At 40.1% G+C, this 19417-nt stretch overlaps 2 protein-coding genes across 2 annotated transcripts; one reads left to right on the plus strand and one right to left on the minus strand.

Moving 5' to 3' along the window:
* Positions 1-154: 154 nt before the first annotated feature.
* Positions 155-3237, minus strand: LOC111219048 (epithelial membrane protein 3-like). The gene is made up of 5 exons (XM_022741626.1): positions 3180-3237; positions 1963-2049; positions 1759-1861; positions 1495-1635; positions 155-792 (listed from the first exon to the last, which is right to left on the minus strand). Exons 2-5 carry the CDS (start codon positions 2038-2040, stop codon positions 617-619), a joined length of 498 nt encoding a protein of 165 aa, XP_022597347.1. The 5' UTR covers positions 2041-2049; positions 3180-3237; the 3' UTR covers positions 155-616.
* A 2145-nt stretch (positions 3238-5382) lies between these two features.
* On the plus strand, positions 5383-17395 carry ccdc30 (coiled-coil domain containing 30). Its single transcript, XM_022741809.1, has 27 exons — positions 5383-5397; positions 6251-6433; positions 6685-6805; positions 7066-7256; positions 7595-7675; positions 7862-7939; positions 8455-8611; positions 9011-9082; positions 9537-9652; positions 9738-9865; positions 9980-10172; positions 10293-10387; positions 10836-10956; positions 11094-11231; positions 11544-11722; positions 11925-12192; positions 12513-12635; positions 13169-13339; positions 13575-13784; positions 14488-14645; positions 14805-14970; positions 15587-15708; positions 15848-15989; positions 16119-16255; positions 16472-16589; positions 16899-16963; positions 17186-17395. Exons 1-27 carry the CDS (start codon positions 5383-5385, stop codon positions 17391-17393), a joined length of 3756 nt encoding a protein of 1251 aa, XP_022597530.1. The 3' UTR covers positions 17394-17395.
* The last annotated feature ends 2022 nt before the right edge of the window (positions 17396-19417 follow it).

Genomic DNA, 19417 nt, shown 5'->3' on the forward strand with positions numbered 1-19417 from the left:
CGGAAGGATACATGTTCCACAATGTTTGGTTATAGCTACCAAATGTTGAATTTATCATAGGAAATTTAAAAGCTGGGTTTACTTAAAATATATAGGAACAACAAGGAATTGCACACATTATGTTTCAATATGTGATATTTATTAGGAGCAGCTACTAAGTGTAGTCTACATTATCAGCTTTAGGTACAAAAATATATAAATATATATTTTCAATTTGCTCAAGGGAAAATTAAAAGCAATTCAAACACCTTATAAGGCCTACAAGACTAAATAAAAAAAATACATAACTCTGCTTTTGTATTTAGTCTTCTGGTCAGCATATGACAACAGTGGACAAAATAACCCCTCTTATTACAAAAATGTCTTAAAACTGAAGGTGAGCATTATATACTGGATTGATATCAATATTTGCCCAGGAGATAGTCCATTATTTCCTGATAATTTTCAAATATACATGTATCTACAATTCAAAAATATAATTACATTAACCAAAGCCTGCACAAAAATCATAACATAGGCATTTGTGACTTTGTGACCCCTGTAAATTTTATATTTCTAAGTCAGTTCAATACTTTGTTTTCCAGTACTGCTGTTGACATTGTTTTCCTTTTTCTGGTCACTCTTTCTTACGCAGGTGAATGTATATGACACCGCTACAAAGCAACATAGGGACACACACCCAGGCCAGGATGAAGCAGTAGCCAAAGTGTCCTGAAGTCAGTTCTTTGGAGTTGGGAAGGATTTCCTTATTGTGTAATGTGTAGATAAGAGCTGCAGAAAATGCTGTCAGGCCTACAAGAAAGCAAAGATGATGTTTGTTTTAGGAGACTGGAGAAAAGTTTGCAATGTTTGTAATCTGCCTCATGTCATATACTTATTGATTAATGCCATATACAATAAAGTGATATCAACAGCAACATGTGGCGACATATAGCGACAGAACAAAACTAATCATATCAGCATCACAATAAGTTAACCTTTTGTTGAGACTGTGTCACAGAAAAGTTGATATATGCACACTCTGTGGTGGTGTTTTCATTATTGATTTGATATATACACACTCAAAAAATAGGGGTATGTCAGAGTTGCCATAACATAATGGCCCTCAGATGTATACCTAATCCACCATATTACACACATTTGTACCAATTCAGCCATAACTAAGGGTAAAGGTAAAGCCCCTGTACTAAGTGATTATTGTATAAAGATATGTTTTGGTTGTAAAATTATACTTTTAAAAGTACAGTTGGTAGGGATCCAAAACTGTATCAGGTTCTTCCACTAACAAGATCCTGTACTTGAGAGATGCAACACCCTAATTCTGCTTTACCTGAAATATCGAGGCTCTTCTCTCTAAACATTTAGCTTATTTGCCAACTATGGGATTTAAACATGTGCTTTCCTTTTCAGTTTGCAAGAGCAAGGGTCACTCTTTTCAAATGGTCTCATCAAACAGAGACATATTGGCAGCACATTGTTTCACTCCACTGTTACCTGCGAAGACTTGACACAGCCCAGTGAAATAGAAGAGTCCACCCTTAGACATGGTGAACAGCTGACCCAGGAACACCAAGAATGAGACTGAAGAGAAGACCACTGAGAGAACCATCAGGACCTGCACTGCCTGAAGCCACTCTGGGAAAAGAAAACATTCCCATATCTAAAAAACAGTTTTCGTTGTCAGGTTTTACATTTGGGAGAGAACTGTTCATGTAAAGCCCATTCAATGGAGCTATACAAAATGAAATTGTTGCCTACCAGTTTCTTTGGAGGATGCACAAAGCCAGGTTCCTGTGACATTGTCAAACCTACAGTTGTACCATAGGTCTGAGTTCTCCAGGCCATCCCACACCCACCAGGACTTTAAACAGATTAGACACAACAAACACAGCTGGATATGTTTCACTTATGAAAAAAAAAAAGTAAAGTGAATCAACATCATGTCCTAAATATGATTATTACCTTCTCCATGGTTGCAATGAACAGCATGGCCAGTGTGATGAGATGCAGCAAGGTCACAAACATAAGCAGGTATGCCATTTTTATTTTCTGCCAAAGACAAACAAGATTGTTTAAACTTAGGCTTCCCGAGCAACTGCATTCAGCATTACAGTAAGCAAGGAAACAGTGTGTTACCAATTTAACATGTTTGCTGTTTCCAGAGTGAAAATCAGTGTTGGGGGACTTTCCTGTTTTGCCTTGAAATACAAAATGGAAAATCTGAGTAGCTGAACATAGTATAGCCTGTGTTGCACAACACCATGCTTCAAAACAGAGTGCAATGAGTTATTTCTAAAACTTCTCTTTGACTGGCCTCTGTGTTGCCATCGTTCAGCAAACCTGCTGGGAACCTGGGCGGGTCTATTGAAATCTAAATTGTGCCAAAATATTTACCCAATTAAACTCTCTACCCTTCTGAAAGGGCTCTTTTTTTCTTTTTTTCACTGCAAAGGGTAAAGAAACTTTAATTCAATCCACATTTGAATATTGTTAAAGCTGCTCTACTTGTAAACTTTGAGGAAATTACTGTCTGAGGAAAAGCCTCTGATTTTACAAAGCTATCTGACAAATAGTGCACATTACTAAAGTGGCAATTATAAGTATCACAATAAGAAAACACGCAGTGAGACAAAAAAGAAGACAGAGGGAAAAAGAAACAGGATGAAATTGTCTGTGTAGATCTTTATCTGTAGGAGAGGTCCATTTGGGCGGCCAGGGGAGTCATGATTACTGTCAAATTATCATTATATCTAGTGCATATTAAATTTTGTGTAATGACATATCATTATGTCATTAGCATATTTCATCCATCTCATCAAACTGAATGAAAGGTAAACATTCAGTGAAAATGATTTAGAAACAAAGCAAATGGTTGTGAAAAAATTATTTTAGTGTAAGGAATCAAATAAAATACAGAAATTACATAGATATGATACGTAACATTATCTTTTTTCAGTTTCAAGGTTGTTTAAAGAAGTCATCTAATTATGGCACACAACATATGTGGTAACAAAAACATGGCAGGATTTTGCTACTCATTACTTTTAGAGCGTGTGTTCTTAGGATATGTGATGCAAGGGTCACTACGATGACTTCTTTGTTTTAAAAGTAATCTACTCGTATGATTTAACAAGATATTTAGAGAAATGCCATGAAAAGTCAAGGAAATATCTACTTACCCTGGTTATTCTGTTCCTCTGAATCAGACTTAAGGAGCAGCTCCACAATTCTACAACATTGTGCCCCTCTTGGTGGTCCCCTCCTGTCTAGCCTTGCCACACCCCCTTTATTTTTTCAATCACTCCAGCCAAACTTTCCAAGGAGAACGCCCATTTCCTCTGTGCAGAACAGAGATCCCTTTTGCTCTGCCTCATAGTCCCTCAGTACAACATCACCATCCAAAAAAGACTCAAATGAGACCCACCCATGGGCAGTGCAGGCACGTAAAACCACATGAAAAGACCTCCTCTGTAAACAGTCTGCTAGAATGGCTCTTTGTCATAATGAGCATTCTGGCATACCTCATCCATTCATCATTTCAGTCTTGTTAAGGTAAATGTGAAAAATAAACACATAGCTGCAACATAGCTCACATTTCTACACCAGAACATAATGAGTATTCAGAGTACACTGGTCACACAGCAAACATCTGGGCAGGCCACACCATGGAAAACATGCCTTAGTTCATGTAGTAGGGTCAGAGGAGGCAACAGCAAAACAACAAATTATCAAGTTACCAGTTTGAAAACAGCATCTTTACATTTAAATCGAGGCAAAAAAGAAAAGAAAAAATATTCATGTACCTCGAAAAGCGTATATTAATGCATGTATGTCTGCATTAATTTGATAAATTTCATATTATATTTCATATTATAATTTCAAAATATTACAATGTGATAAAGCTAAATGCTAGAATCATTGCAAAATTCGAACATGAATTCTCATATTTCAACTCCCTAGAGGGAAAAGATTTGGTTTGTTTGTCGCCCCCTGGTGTTTAAATCCATTGATAAATGAGAAAGGCTTCATTAAAAGCTATGGTTAACCGAGAACAGTGAATAAGGCATGACACTGATGGATATTGCACACAGTCCAAAATGATACATACAAACACAATTGGATTACTTGTTGGTTACCAAGGTCGAAACCAATTTTGAAAATCGTTTAATTGCCATAAACATTGTTGCAGGCGAACGAACCTATGGATGTATTATAGGACCCCACAAATTGGTTTAGTTGGTTTCCACTTCCCTGATCGATTGTCCCCTACATCCTTTAAATGGTACGGTCCGTTGCCTAGGTGCTAGTAGAAGCCAATTCACTCCGCCACGCCTGTCCTCAGTACTTGGCTTTCTTGTCGCTGTTGTTGAAAGGTGGGTAAAACCTTAAGTGCACACTTTATGCGCAGCTTCTCCACCTCAAAGAAGTTAGTGTTTAAGCCGGAGTCCCCAGTTATCATAACGAAAACCTTACGGTGATCACCAGTTGTTGCCAAACGGCCACTGGAGAATGCAATGGCTACCGTTAGCGAGCTAGCATTAGCTGGATGTGAAGTATACCACGACTACTTTGGAGCCAACTTTGCTAACTTGCTAATTGCTAGTCACAGTTGTCACAGTTGGTTATTTACTAGGTTTTAACACAAAGCGGTAAGCAAGGCTATGATTATTAGTTAAGAAAATCTTTCTGAGTTTGCGTGGCCAAAAAGGAATGCAAGTGGCTGTTGTCCTACCAAACCCTCGTTTGCTCCTCCTCGTCAGACATTTTGGGAAGAGTGGTTACCTTGAAAATAAAGATGTTTTAATTGCACGTGAAGTGAAACCTATGATTTATTAGCAAGAAAAGAGGCGACACTGTCCACATTGCAATATCATAATATAGATGTTGGAGCTAAATGCAACGTTTTCATCTGCAGGACAAGAAGACGCCTGCTGAGGAGATAGAGCTCTTACCCTCATGCTGTCCATGTTATATTCATCATGATAACATAGCAGCATATCAAACATAGCTAATCAACTTGAAGCTTTGCATAGCCTCAGGTGATGCAATGTAACTCGTCTCTTAAACTGTTTGCCTATGCCTGTGTAAGATGAGGTAGCTAGTCTAATCCCAGAGTTTGCGACTGCAGGTCCTAACATGACTTGACAGCATTGTTCTAAAGTCTCTCATGTTTTACAGGGGAACCAAAGGACAAGAGACGTTGTCATGGATGAAACAACAATGGGAGTGATGAAGTTTGAGGATCTGCTGTTCATTGCAAATTCAGATTGGTTTATGTGTGATACCATGTAGGCAAAGTTGTTTGTGATTGTTTCTTTCACCACTGAGGAAAACGTTCATCACTCACAGATGCAGCTACAACAAACTTAATGTATGATGACCATGGATCATGATGAGGTAACATTCATAGCTGTTAATTTTCTTACAGATATAGTGCCAGTCACTGTTGAAATGCTTTGTTCACTGCTCAACACCAGAAATGTTTGATGGAACTTGTGCAAACTATTTTAATCTACATGATTTGTGACATAATTTTATTATTATTATTATTATTATTATTTATTCCACAATAGCAAGAACATAGACTAGTTGGTGTGATGTTTAAGTACATCAGGCACATGAGACCTGATACCTAGCTTGTGACAATATGTTGTGTGTTGTTGGAGTTGCATGGGGGGCCTGCTCAGGTTACAAGCCCTACAAAGTACAGTATTGAATTCAGCAACAGGTGTTTAGTGCTGGCATGCCACTCCAATGTTGTGTCCCTCTCCTTTGTGTCATGCAAATTGATCAGTTTTCATCAAGGCTGACAGCCTTGAACAGTTGAACAGTTGAACACTTGCTAATGCAGGATACTTTGTTGGATCATTGTATCGCAAAAGTAAGTAAACATAATTTGCCTATTATGTTGCAGCTGTCATGGCGTGACGTATTTCAAAAATCATCATATAACATTGTATAGCAGTATGGCGCATACAAATGTTATGGAAATTTGAGCCTTTCTATCAGCCTTTAGGTAAATGACATTTGAGCTGAATATACATCGTGCTATGACAGGCAAATCTAAATAATAACAAGCAGTGTGCCCATGACTACTCATTCACAAGCTTAAGTTGATGCTTTTTGATTCACCACGCTATACTGACACGTATTTCACATCACAACCTGCTGCCTAATATGATAGTTTAACACTTCACTGATGAACATGATATCAGATCCCAAACATTCAGCTCCTCTTCTGGGTTCTCAGGTGTGGACGGAGCTGGACCAAATTTCTATGCGGCTTCAGGAGGATGGCTTACCTCCTGCAGCCAGTGCGGAGGAGCGGCAGCGTCATCTGTGGCAGCAGCTGCTCAGAAGTGAGGCGAAGCTTCAGTCAGCTGCCCAGGAGCTGCAGGCTTTACGTACCCAGCAGGCCAATGAGATGAAGGAGGTGAGACACTTTGGATTCTTTGGTGTTTTAGTTAACCAACTGTTGCAAAAGTGCTACATAAAAAACTAGTGCCCTAATTGTGTGCACCTTCCATGTGTTCCACTTCTTTTCATTGGGTATAGCTATAGACATATTAAACTGCTTTATGTAATGACTCACACACTTATTTGGAATGGGTAAGGACTAAGCCAGTTGCTGGTATGCCAGTTACAGCTGAATCACTTTTGGGGTTTTGTCTTTTTGTCTGTCAGGTGGAGAGCTATGTTGCACACATTCGTGGGCTGTTGGAAGAGCGTGAATGTCTGACTGCAGACTATGAGAGAGACAATGAACACTTGCGACATGAGCTTCACCAGATCAGACAACAACAAGGTGAATTCACTGTAGTTCAGTGTTGTCATTCTTTACTTTGGGTTGTAGCCTAACCTGACTCACGTAGGCTCCTGAGCAGAATATTTCATACACGTCTTAGCTAATAATTTTATTTGCCATGAATGCTCTAAAATTGTCTGTGGATATATCAAAACTTGTGTGAGTTGGATATTTACTTGTGTTATTCTATCTTGTCCTAAATGTTATTTCACCACCTTCCATTCAAACTACTGACCAGTGTAAACTCCCCTTTCTTCCAGAGAGTCAGAGCAAAGAGCTGGCAGAGATGCTGGCTCAGGAGGACCTTGGGGAGATGGGCTTGAGCAGCCCCAGTGAGCAGGTGGCTTACTTGCTGGTGGAGAGGGCCACACTGCTGGAAAGGCTGGAGGCTGCTGAAAGGAGACTGGAAAGTCAGAGCCTCACTGGCAATTTGAGGGAGGGCCACCACCAGGTAAAGGACTGACCTACATCAGAGGACTTTTTCGTTTCCTCATAATGCCATGGACCGCATAAGACCACTTTGAAATGTTTTAACAGTTAATATAGTATGTACAGTGGTAGAGTTAATTTTTTACCATTTCAAGTATAAATGTAAGGTTTCAGTGAAAGTACACAGCCTCTGCCATTTTGAACAATGAATGTACAGTCTTCAGTCATCGAATTCTCAAATTAACTTATCCAAAGGCTTTGTAGTTGTAGTGGAATGTAATGGTTAACCATCCAAGGCAAATGCAGAGACCATATAAATGTGGTTAAGTGAGTCTCTGTCTTTCTGTGACACTTGGACAGGAGCATATTCACCACATGATGGAGGAGGAGCTAAGGCAGCAAAGGGACAATATACAGAAAAGCATAGATAACATGACAAAGGTGAGGTGACTCTCATTTTGTCCTGCTGAGTTGCAGGTCTGTATAACTTCTCAGACTTTCCAGGTTGAATTAAGTTTGGGAAGAAAAAGAACGACTAATTTTTTTTTTCAGTTAAAGTACGAGGATACAACTTGATAGTTATTTAGTGTCTGTTGTGATTCTGCACACGATGGTCTTTCCTCTCAGCAGTGTGCATCCCAGAGTCCATGGAAGAAGCTGTTTGGGCTGCGCAGGTCTGGTCAGAGCAAACACAATATTACCCCTGTAGGTTTCCACCTCATAGCTTATACTAACTTAACAACTAACACCGATATTATGATGAAGAGTCAAATGAGGGCGTCACTGGGTTGTTTATGAGTGATTATACTTTTTGAAATACATTGCACACTGATTATGTGCCTTGATATCTGCATGATCACTATGATGCAGACAACATTGCTTGTCTCATTAACGCATCTGTCGGTATAATTTTCTAACAACTGATGGGTGTTTGAAAAGGGTGGATAGGAGGAACAGTAATGGCATGTCACAGGTAACAGCATGTATACTTTTTGTCCCACTGGTCCCTCAATGCAGGTGAATCCTGAGATATAAGATTGTACTGTAACTCACTGCCCTTGCTTTTTTCCAGGCCTGCAGTGATGATGAATTTCAGCCTCAAAACGCATGTCTCTCACAATAGCACGTTGGGCCACTTGCATCTCCGGTCTTGCTACCAGTATTCTTTCGTTCTGTCGTCCTCGCACTCTAACTATCCACAAATCATTCTTTAACACCAGGCCCACAGTGAGGAGATATCCCAGGAGCGAAATGAGCGCCAGCGGCTGGAGCGGGACCTGGAAGAGGCGTCTAGGCGGCTGGCAATGGCTCATCAGGATATCCGCAGACTCACCAATGAGCTGGATGTTGCCAAAAACAACAACCTAGATTCAAGTGGTATGTTGCAAAGACTTACAGTAAAGTATTGAGAGTATACAGTATGTTAGACTTTGATATGATGCTTTTAAAGACTAAGCACATTGTTGCTGCAAAAGTGGTTATAAGAAACACACATGATGGCATTGAGTAGCCATGATTTACACATGCAGCCCCAGTCCCTGGTCTACCCAGTTTGTTACCTCTGACCTTTAAAATACTTAAATGTCCACATACTGTTGTCAGGCTACAGATTTGTTTAATATAGCAACTTCACTTTCTAATCAGTGTATTTTTTGTGGAAGTGGATTGCTATTATAGCCAACTAAAGGAAATCATTACGAAAGGTTATAAAAGGTGTGGATTAGCAGAAATCATATTTTCTGCTTTACAGAATTAAAAATATGCTTATAATCTCAGGATCTGGGATTCAGGGAATGGTCCAAGAAGTAGAAAACCTGAGGAGGGAAGTGGACAAACTGAAAAACTGTGGTGAGACAGATTTGGGTGTGACATAAATTACTGCAAGAGTAACTACCTGACTAGGAAATTGATGCACTTACTATTACTGTCACTTGTTGCTCTCCATTGGTTCTTGAACTTTCAAAACAGGTACATTTATTATTCTTTTTAATTATGTTGTTATTATTTTGTTTATTATGTTGTTGAAAATATTATTTTCTATTATCACATATCCAGACAAAGCCAGTAATGTAAAACTAGTTCTAAAAGTCCCTTTAGTTAGTTAAAATACTTAATGTGATTTGTTGTAAGGACAAAAATTTCAAGCTCATGCTTTTATTTTTTATTTTTTTTTACCAAAAAATTCTTAACAAATTAACACACCATCAACAGGTGCACTATAGGTAGGTTTAAAAAGGTAAAACAAGAAAAAGAAAAATACATTTTCATGGCTGCATTCATGGTCATGGTTCTCTCTCCACAGATATGATGAAGCTGCAGCGGGCCAAAGAGCAAAATGACAGACTAGATGCTGAGAACAGAGCTCTGAGAGAGAGAGTGCGCACTGTAGAATCTGAGAAGAAAAACCTCCAGGAACAGGTTGATATTTATTTATTAAAATAAAAATTCCAAAAAACCACAAAACTTGTTGCAGCTGATTTACATTGTTGTTGTGTTTGTTCAGTTGGCAATAAATGTTGCAGACCAAGATGTAGTAGCTGAAGAGGATCGAAAGGACAAGGGCATTAGCAGCGAACCCCAAAACAATCTTTCTGCCTTGTCAGCTCAAGAAAAAGATCATATTCACAAACGGTAAATTCATTCATTCCTCAATCACGACAAAATACTGTGTGGTACATTTATGTTGACAAGTCAAGAGTATCCCACCTGCTCTTTCTGACTGAAATCATCATCATTCTCTGTTAGGTGTCACGAGGCGATGGAAGATGGGCTTGTTCAGGTAAGGGAGTTGCAACGACAGCTCCAAAGGCTACGCAAGGAACAGGAAGAGCTGGAGGAGAGGAACGAGGAGCTGGAGGCCCTGCTGGGGGAGGCCCAGAACGCCAGCAAGGAGGAGGGTCATCGCCATGAGGGAGAACTGGAGGGACTGCATAGGAGGGTAATGAACAGCACTAAATTATTGCTCAAAACCTATATATAATTTCTTAACCTTAGAAAAGATTGATCGTGGAAATGGTCATCTCTAATGACTGAGTAATAATCTGAACTGGTCATGCAGATCAAAAGCCTGGAGGCAGAGCTGAAGAAGCAGGATGCCCATGAAAAAATGATAAAGAATGGAGAAGAGGTCAAAGCCACCGAGTCCTACTTACAGCTGGTAAGAAATTACTTTTCAAGGTCTTTACTGTTTCCTCTGGGATTAGTGACAGTAGTGTGTCAACACAGCAGGAGCACTACGGTTCATGAAGGCCTTGACTACACAGACTTAAATAAATGACTGTGATTTATTCAAAGCTCCTTATGAAGCACAGATGGATGCAATCCAAATGGTTAAAATGTAAAATAAAGTGAATTTGAATAGGTTTTCATGTTATAAGCGGCAAAAGGACAATAAATGTGATCAGGACAGGAATAGCCATCCACCTGTGCTGTATAAAATTAAAGGAAACTGTCACAGTATCCCAAGTTTGTCCTAAAAGATCTCTTTTGGACTCATTTGCCTGCAGAGGTTAAATGCTGCTACATTAGAGGAGATTTAACACAGTACTTCCAATTTCACAGTACTTACAGTACTTTTTTCACCATGTGTGAAGCACCTAAGGGACAACAGCCAGGAGAGACTGGCTCTGCTAGAGGCACGGCTGACTGAAGAGAAGGACTGGAGGAAACAGTTGGAGATTGACCTCAATGCTGCCCAGGCTGCCCTCAAAAAAGACAAAGAGGTAAAAACTACACATATCCAGTCCTGTGTCTGGCAGAAAAAACAATGACACCACAGCTACATAAGTATGTAAGATTCAGTTTACAGTTACAAACCACACAGTTAACTGTATATAATTCCTTCATTCTCACACCAAAGGCTTTGCAGATAGGTGAACGAGAGCTGAAGAAGCTGAGACTGGAAGTTAACAGCCTTCAGACAGAATGCCAACAAGGGAAAACGCTCATCAAGAGCCTCACCCAAGTCAAAGGGGAAAAAGCTGTTCTGGAGGAAAAGGTTTGTTAATATAACATGTCACTGACACAGGAAATATTTAATAAGAAATAAAGATGAATACATGGTGTGCTAAAGCATGTTAATAGGCAGAAATATGTCCATTGTATTGTTTACAAAAAAATCTAAAAAACTCAGCATTTAAACCACTAATATAGTTAGAAACTATATGAAATAATATGAAAATAGTTTATATTTATTCAACAAATTAAAATAAACTTGACAACCTTTGACTGTAAACATGAATGCGTTTTGACATCTGCACAACTAAAATAAGTTTGTCTCCATCTTTCTGTCTTGGACTCTGGCTGTCAGGTGGCCCAGATGGAGCGCACCCACAGCCGACTCCAGAGTGAGCTAGAGCGCTATAAGGACAGTAACCGGACCCAGCAGGACCGGAAGGAAAGCAGGCTTCATGTTGACCAGCTGCAGGAGCAGGCTGACCGCCTGACTGCTGAACTCAGCAGCCTCCAGACAGCACACAACACACTGAGGTTTTTGTCAGTCCAGAGTTGACAGTGCAATAGCTGTTGGCTCATGCAGTAGTATGTGGGTTAGATCATAGATCAGAGTTGGGAGACAAGTGATGGTGCTACCTAATTGGTGCTTCAATCTTGTTTCATGGTGAGTCACAAGATAGGACTGGAACACTGGCTCTGACTTGTGTTGTGTTGCATAAATGTGCATATTTTCCAGGGATGAAATGGTTTCTGAGCGGCTGCAGACTGCCGAGCTCCAAGCCAAGCTGAGCTCCAGTGTCCAGGAGAAGCTGGCAGCTGAGGGAGAAAGAGAAAGACTGGAGATTGAGATACAGCACCTCAACAAGCAGCTCAAGAGCCATCAAGAGCAGTTCTCCTTCACAAAGGAAGCACTTAGTAGCAGCCAGAAGCTTGAACTGGATACAACTCACATAGAATCTAGGTTTAGTCCTGTGGAGAGTACCAAGGATGAAAGCTTGGATCAGGTAACTGGATCTCATGTTCTTTGGCAGGGTAATTTGAATTGTAAGAAAGGTCATATGTGAAATAATCCTGTGTGACTGTTTAGTTGATTAAATGTTCAACAATTGGGGCAGCAGGGTAGAGTAGAAAGAATGGCCTTCAACATTACTGTCCAGCTTCGATGTCCTTGAGTAAGGCACTGGGCCCCCACTAGCTCAAAGATTCTTTTCTGTAGCAGATTCTAACCTTTGACCTGCTTTTAGAGGAAAGCAAACAGAAAGGGAATTTCCTCTGCCAGGATGATATAGAATTCATATTCTCTATGTGTGTGTTGTGTTTGAAGCTTTCATGCCTGAAACAGGAGCTGAATCATCTGCAGACCAAGCTGGAGGAGGAGCAGCAGCTGGCCTTTCAGCACCAGCTGGCCCTGCAGGCTCAGGTCAATGAAGCCCAGGCACGCGTCAAGGTACTTATGACCATAACACATCCATATGAGCCCAAACAGCCATGCTGTTTCTGCAGTTCAATTTAAAATATCTTATAAGGAAATGAAAGCTAGGAGTGTCTCCTTCGTATTCACTATTTTTGAGTTTCAGGTGTTTTTTCATTTCTTTAGTTTTCATAAAACAGCAGCAGCATTATTCATTTATACTTAAGTTATACTTTAAGTATGCAATGACGATTGGTGATCTGGTTGAAGTGACAGTAATACAGCAAACATTTTTATAGCTTAGCCAGTAGCATTTCTGGTAATCTTCCTCTTTTCTATTCACAATGAGTTCTAATGATCATCACAAAAGCTTTATGCCTCCCAATTTTAGTAGTTTGTCATGCTTTTGACAGAATTTGACTAAGATTGTGTCGAGCACATTGGATTGGCTTGATGATTCATAATACCCAAACCAAATAAAACTGAAGACACTTCTGGCTTCTTGTATTTATTTGTACTCCCCCTCAGCATAAACCTGTCTCAGCCTTGTCTCTCCTTCTCCTCTTCAGTCCCAGGACTCAGTGCTGAGCCAGAAGGCAGAGGAGGCTAAACAGATGAAACAGGACCTGCAGAGGGCCCAGAGCCTGTTCACCTCAGCAGAGAGAGAGCTGCGCTACGAGAAAGAGAGGAACATGGACATGAAGAGGCACAATACCCTGCTGGACCAGGAAAAGCTCAAGGTTGGTATTTAATTACAGAACTATGAAATTTCCTGATCGCCTCTGATATTTATCACTTAATCATCATCTTAATCGCTCTCTTAGTCAGTCTTAGTCAGAGCAACTGTGAAACTGTAACACAAACCTTAACAGGGAAGGAAAGTGCTCTGCAAAAAACTAAAGTATAATTGTTAGAATAGTTGTTGCATTGGTGTTAAACATCTGTTTTTGTGTTCTTGTCGGATGTTTCCTTTAGCTTTGTGCAGAGCTGAAGCAGGTCCAGACCAAGCTGGTCCAGGTGGAGCAGACTGTCCACACTCAGGTGGCTGAGAGTGAAAGTCAGCAGCAGAAAATCAGGGAACTGGAGCTGGAACTGGCACGTAACTCCACATATCGCAGCGCCACCACAAGTTTGCAGGAGGACCTGCAGGCTGAGAGGGCGCGGCTCATTGCTGCTGACAAGAAGGTCAGTGCTGGAGCAAGGAATCGTTGCCTGGTGCTCCCACTGTTCATGATGTCTCTATTGAACAGATCAGTTGATTAATTTCCTCTGCAATGCCCTAATTTCTGTACAGGGATCAGCACAGCTAATCTGGTGTTGAATCTGCTGCTCTTTTTCTGTTGATGCCGCATGTCATTGGCTTGTAATTACAAATTTCAACATTTCCATGTGAGCACTTTCATGGGTAGGTAGGTAAACCCAGAGTTAACAGGGGCCCAGTTGATTCTACTTATTAATTCCTCCTCACTGGTTGAGATTCTGCTTATCAGTGAAATCCCCAGGGAAAGCTGCAGTTTGAACACTAATGGATGCGGTTTCCAGTCTCTTGAAAATGCGAGGTCACAGAAGTTGTGACATTGCAAATGGCCTATTTGAATGTCTCCATACATAGCATTACATACTAATGGATACTCTCTTATTCTTTATAAGTGTTGTTATTTCTGTGACCTGCACTTGAGCTTTAATAACATTCATTCTTATCTGAGCAGTGAGTATGCAGAAGAAGCTGTTAACTCTCGGCTTGTGTAGAAATTGCCGACATTACAGACTTTTTCTGTCAGACACCTTCAGGAGATCCTGGGATAATCTGGAAATGGATGGGAGGTTGGGAGCTCATGTTGCCTGTGTGTCTAACTGAGTGAATCCTGTGGCATTGATATGATGGCAGGTGTTGGAGCTGCAGCAGCAGCTTAAGAATGCCCAGCACCAGCTGCGTGTGGAGGAAGCACGGGCCGGTGAGAGCAGCCGCCTGGAGCGGGACAGCAGGGATCTGTCTGACACCTTGTCAGCCCTGAGAGCCCAGCAGCAGGAGGAGCACATCACCAGGTCACAGAACATGTGGTGCTGCTGACACCGCCCAGTTTTACTCGTTCCATGTCATACTAATTGTGCCATAAACAATATAGCAAGTTTTAGGGCATGATTCTGATCCACTATTTTTGTTGACCCTCCTTCTATCCATCTTTTCCTCTGTTCCCGCCTCAGGAAGCTGTTAGAGCAGCGTGAGGAGGAGCTGCTACAGCAGGTGCGCTCCCTGAGGCTGAAGGAGGCCTCCCTGACCAGGACCAACACAGAGATTAGCCACCGTGCCCAGCAGCTAGACACCCGTCTGGCCATCCTGGAGGCTGAGCTCAGGAAGGCCAGAGAGGAGGTAAGGAAAAGTGTACCGCAGTTCTTTAGCTGTCATCAGAACTACAGGGCTTTGGACACCTGAGACGTCTTTGACACTCCTAATATGTCGATTTCACATACTGTAACATTTCAAAATTTTGCTGAAATGTGATTCACAAGTTGACGATTTCTCAGCTTGCACTTCGCTTCCAGTGTAATTTCAATCACATAAGATTCAACTTTGCATTCCTCATCAGTTTTTTCAGACCTGTCTTGAAAGCTTTGTTTTTTCCAAGGACAAGTTCTCATCATGCTTTTTACAGGACTGTAATGATAAAGTAATGTTATTTTTTAGGGGTGTTGTGTTGACAGCTCATATCCAAAATGTTTGAACAGTCTGATCTCCCTCACTTTACCTCAATTCGTGATCAGTCTGAAGATTTAATCAGCAGCTGCAACCAGGTAAAGTCCGATATGCAGGGTGATAGAATTGGTTTTACTATAGTCATACATGTTCAGTATGTTATCAAAAACTGTAATCCTTTAGTGCTGCTGTTTTACAGAGTCAGTGTACATTGTGGTGTCTTCACATTAAAGTGATGGTCATGTTTATTGTTTATATATTCATATTTACCTTGGTGTTATGCGTCCTCCAGGTGAGAGATGGCCAGAAGTGCAGCCACAGACTGCAGGAGGAGCTGGCGGCCAGTCAACAGGAGTGTGACAGACTTCAGGCGGAGCTGCAGCAGGTTCTCCTCCAACATGACACACACGTTAGGTGAGACACAAATGACACCAATATTTACAATGAATGCAATATAATGAAATTAACTCTATATGTATTTTCAGCTGAATACAGACACAAGGAGAAGCTGATGCTTTTCCCATGATTCATTTCCTTTTCTCCTCCAACTCAGAAAGTACAATGAAAAGCAGAGTCAGCACAAGACTAAGCTGCGTCAGGCCAAGCAGGTCTTTCTCAAGACAACGGCACAGAGGGATCGAACCATCCAAAAACTGGAGAACGACCTGTTGCTGGCCTCCAGCCTCTCACACAAGGTCGCTCACATCATGCCAGATGCTGACTCTCATTACTTTTAAAGAAACAAGAAATGTTTGTGCTAGAACAATATTTACTAATGTCTCTCTGTTTTTGTCTCTTTCTTCCTCTTGTCTTCCTTCTTTCAGGAGAAGGAAAGGATCCAAACAGTGATGGAGGAAAATGAGAAGCTTTTGGAGGAGAAGAGGGAACTGTTGAGGAAGATAAGTGAGGCAGAAGAAATGGGTAGCAATGGCATGAGGACTGCCTCAACGGTTCAACACAGGTATCTTCATGAATCACTCTTTACACATTACCTGCTGAGTATTTTTTTGAGTAGAGTGCCTTCATTCCAAGTGGAAACTAAGTATTACATTTTGGATATCACATCAATATACAACAACATTGCTGTTGTCATTAAATTCTCTCTTAACCATGAGACATAAAGGACACACTGGCTAAATTGTTTTTGTGAGTGAGTATGAACATAAATTTGTTCAAGGGTCAACGTCTTAGAAGTGGAAAACAGACAGCTACAGGATCGGACCCTAAAGCTCTCCAATCAAGTCAGTTCCTTAGAGCGCGCCCTGAGAAACGTCCAGTCGTTCTACAGCCTGGAGGTAACACTACACATACAGTATCTTTATGAGTTAATGGGACATGCAACCCAAAGTCCACAGATGTTCTTTACTCTTTTAAAACAGCTCATACAGCATTAGTATTGAAGAGTTTCAAATTTAAGTGTTTGCTGTCTGGCTGAAAATGGTACAACCTGATCATCAGCTACTGTGGCTAATGCTGAATGTTTTCTAAAGATAAGAGAAGCAGCTTGACCTTATGTAAATTGGGTGACATGTTTCCTCTTTTATTGTGATAAAACATTTTATGAATTTGATGCCAAACATATGATAATTGTAAATGCTCGACAGAATGCCAAGAAAGTGCACCACTCTGAAAGTCTCTGTGACGGCGTCCTACATACATCTACACTAAGGTAAGGCAGACTGACAGAACTAATTGTTTTATTTAAATGATTTCTCGATTGATATTTGTGATTTATGGTTTTGCTTAATTTCTGGTGTTGCTAGAAAATATATAAAGCAGTTCTGTTAAGCTCTTCAAAGAATTTCCAACTTATTGCACCTGTCATATTTCTCACTTTCCTCTACACACAGGTGAATGCTTGTATGTACAATTTTCACATTTGTGTCACCAGTCTGACATCAGGTTCCTGTGACCCATTGGACATCCTGGACAAAATCTGCCGGGTGAAAGTGGGTGAGCGAATGCTGGTGGACGGCACCCGAGCGTCTGTCTCCACACACCAGCTATCAGAACAGGGTTACCTGAATCTCACCTCCCCATTGGCTCCTCCAGAGCCCAGAGGCACAGAGGAGAGCTCTATTAACAGTGACAAGGTATGAGACGTGTTACGCTCTGATGCGGTTGTTGCCTTTGTGTTTGCAACAGCAAGCTAGCAGCAAAGATGAGTGCTGTAAGTCATGCACTGGGTAGCATTATAGTATTTGACTCCGACTCCGCTGGAGATAGAAAAAATATGTTGAAAGCAAATAATTCTTGTTAAAAGACAGTAATAATGAAAGGGGGCTTCCACTGCAGTTCTGCTCAGGGTCATATCTCTTTTGTATTGCAAAGCAGATTCTTGTTTGGCCTGTATTTTGATCCAGGTTCAGACTGAGAGGGAAATTATCGGGGATTTAAAAAAACTGCAAGTGTCAATCAATCATTTTTATGACATATTTTCAAGGCAACAGGATGTAATGGGAGTTTTGATTTGGAAGCCAGCTGGCACAAGCTTTGTTGGTCAGTTGTTTGGTCAATTGCTTGAAAGACTTGTGTTGGTTTATGGGAAAGATCATTGTTGTTTTTTTAACATATAGTACAGGATAAAGGTACTTCACACGAGTGCAGCGCAATATCAAAAACATTTCATGGGTGGATTTGAATGAGACTAGTTTAAACTAAGCACTTTATAAAAAGATTTACTTGTGTTTACATTTGAGAAAATGTAGCAGTGGAATACAACAGTGGGATATCAATGATATGTATTTTTCGTAGTTAAATTTAATCTTGGCAGTGTTTTCTATGAAAAAATGCCTGTGGTGTTCTATGTTTATGGTTTTACTGTGTCAAAATATCTTGAGACACATAAGACACATTTACAAGTTAAAAAATCTTGTGGAAAATGTTGTGGACCCACTTTATATCTAATATGAGACTGTGTGGTAAACAGAGCCATATGCCATTCCTATAGCTTGTTGGCTATGGTTACTCCAGTATTTACAATGTGCAGCTTTGCTTGTAGTTTAAAAAAAAACATCCAAAAAGTCGGGAAAAGCCACATAATTCCAGACGTTTTGTTTTGTCTATTTTGAGCTTCCATTGCTTCCATTGGTTAACCTCGTAGGTTTCCTCCAGGGAAACACGTGAAGTGCTTCTACTCCAGCCACAAAGACCATCAGCAGAGAGACGTGTATTTTGTACATGGTATTAAATACATGACATTAATTATTTCATACCACTGTTATTATTTTGTTTCAGTAATAGAGTTATACACTGTGGAAACTATAGTCTATTTTGTCTATTTCATTGTGCCTGAATTGATAAAGTGTTAAACTTTATCTTGCTGCTGCGTGAATACGTCTAATAACAGAAGCCTGTTTGCGACAGATGTGTAATCTGAGATGTAATTAACAAGAACCTTTGACTTTTGTTGTAGTTATGTAAATACATTTTTAAGCAAAATTATTTTCATAAATAAAAGTGAATAAATAACAAACTGAATCCTTGATTTTTTTTTTTTTTTTTTCCTCTACGTCGCACTCTGAAAAAACAGATTTTTTTGGTAGACCTTTTAGTAAACCCAGTTATCAGTGATGAATTTGTAACAGTCTGTTTATTAAACAAGGTAAAGATACAAAGCTTTTTTTCCTTTTTTAAACATTGATAACCTTAGTTGAACTTCTCAGTCTTGGCTGTGCATATTTAGTTTTCTAGAAACTGTATATGAAACCACAATGCAAGACAGGAAAAAGTGTAATAAATCTACGCAATATCTTTTCATAGAGAACATGGGTTAAACAGTTATCATACAGATTACAGCTCAGGAACTCCATGCGGAAGGAAAAAATAAAAATGTTTACACGATTGAATACTGCAGAACACAATACAGAGTAATGGAAATGGGATGATAAAACAGTTAAGGCTTACATGTAAATAACTGATATAAAACATGAATATTAATAACATACGGGTAGACTAAAATAATTACAGTAAGTCCATACATAAACTTTTACAAAACCCAAAAAGAACATGTTTATGAAAACTTAAAAATAGGTACTATAAATGAGTAACATGTTTTACAGTACAGCAACATGTACATTTTCCCATTATCTCAAGAGAGAGAGTAAGTTGAAGAGGCAGGGTC

Source organism: Seriola dumerili, unplaced genomic scaffold (genome assembly GCF_002260705.1).
Source record: "Seriola dumerili isolate Sdu_G_001 unplaced genomic scaffold, Sdu_1.0 BDQW01000056.1, whole genome shotgun sequence".
In the NCBI taxonomy this organism is placed as follows: Eukaryota; Metazoa; Chordata; class Actinopteri; order Carangiformes; family Carangidae; genus Seriola; species Seriola dumerili.

Bases quoted from the DNA above. Each gene is read 5' to 3' on its own strand.
- LOC111219048 (XM_022741626.1), bottom strand. From the start codon at position 2,040: ATGGCATACCTGCTTATGTTTGTGACCTTGCTGCATCTCATCACACTG. The intron at 1,862-1,962 runs GTAATAATCATA...ATCTGTTTAAAG, and splicing joins TCATTGCAACCATGGAGAAG to TCCTGGTGGGTGTGGGATGG. The intron at 1,636-1,758 runs GTAGGCAACAAT...TTCTTTTCCCAG, and splicing joins TGCATCCTCCAAAGAAACTG to AGTGGCTTCAGGCAGTGCAG.
- ccdc30 (XM_022741809.1), top strand. The intron at 10,173-10,292 runs GTAATGAACAGC...CTGGTCATGCAG, and splicing joins TGGAGGGACTGCATAGGAGG to ATCAAAAGCCTGGAGGCAGA. The intron at 12,636-13,168 runs GTACTTATGACC...TCTCCTCTTCAG, and splicing joins AAGCCCAGGCACGCGTCAAG to TCCCAGGACTCAGTGCTGAG.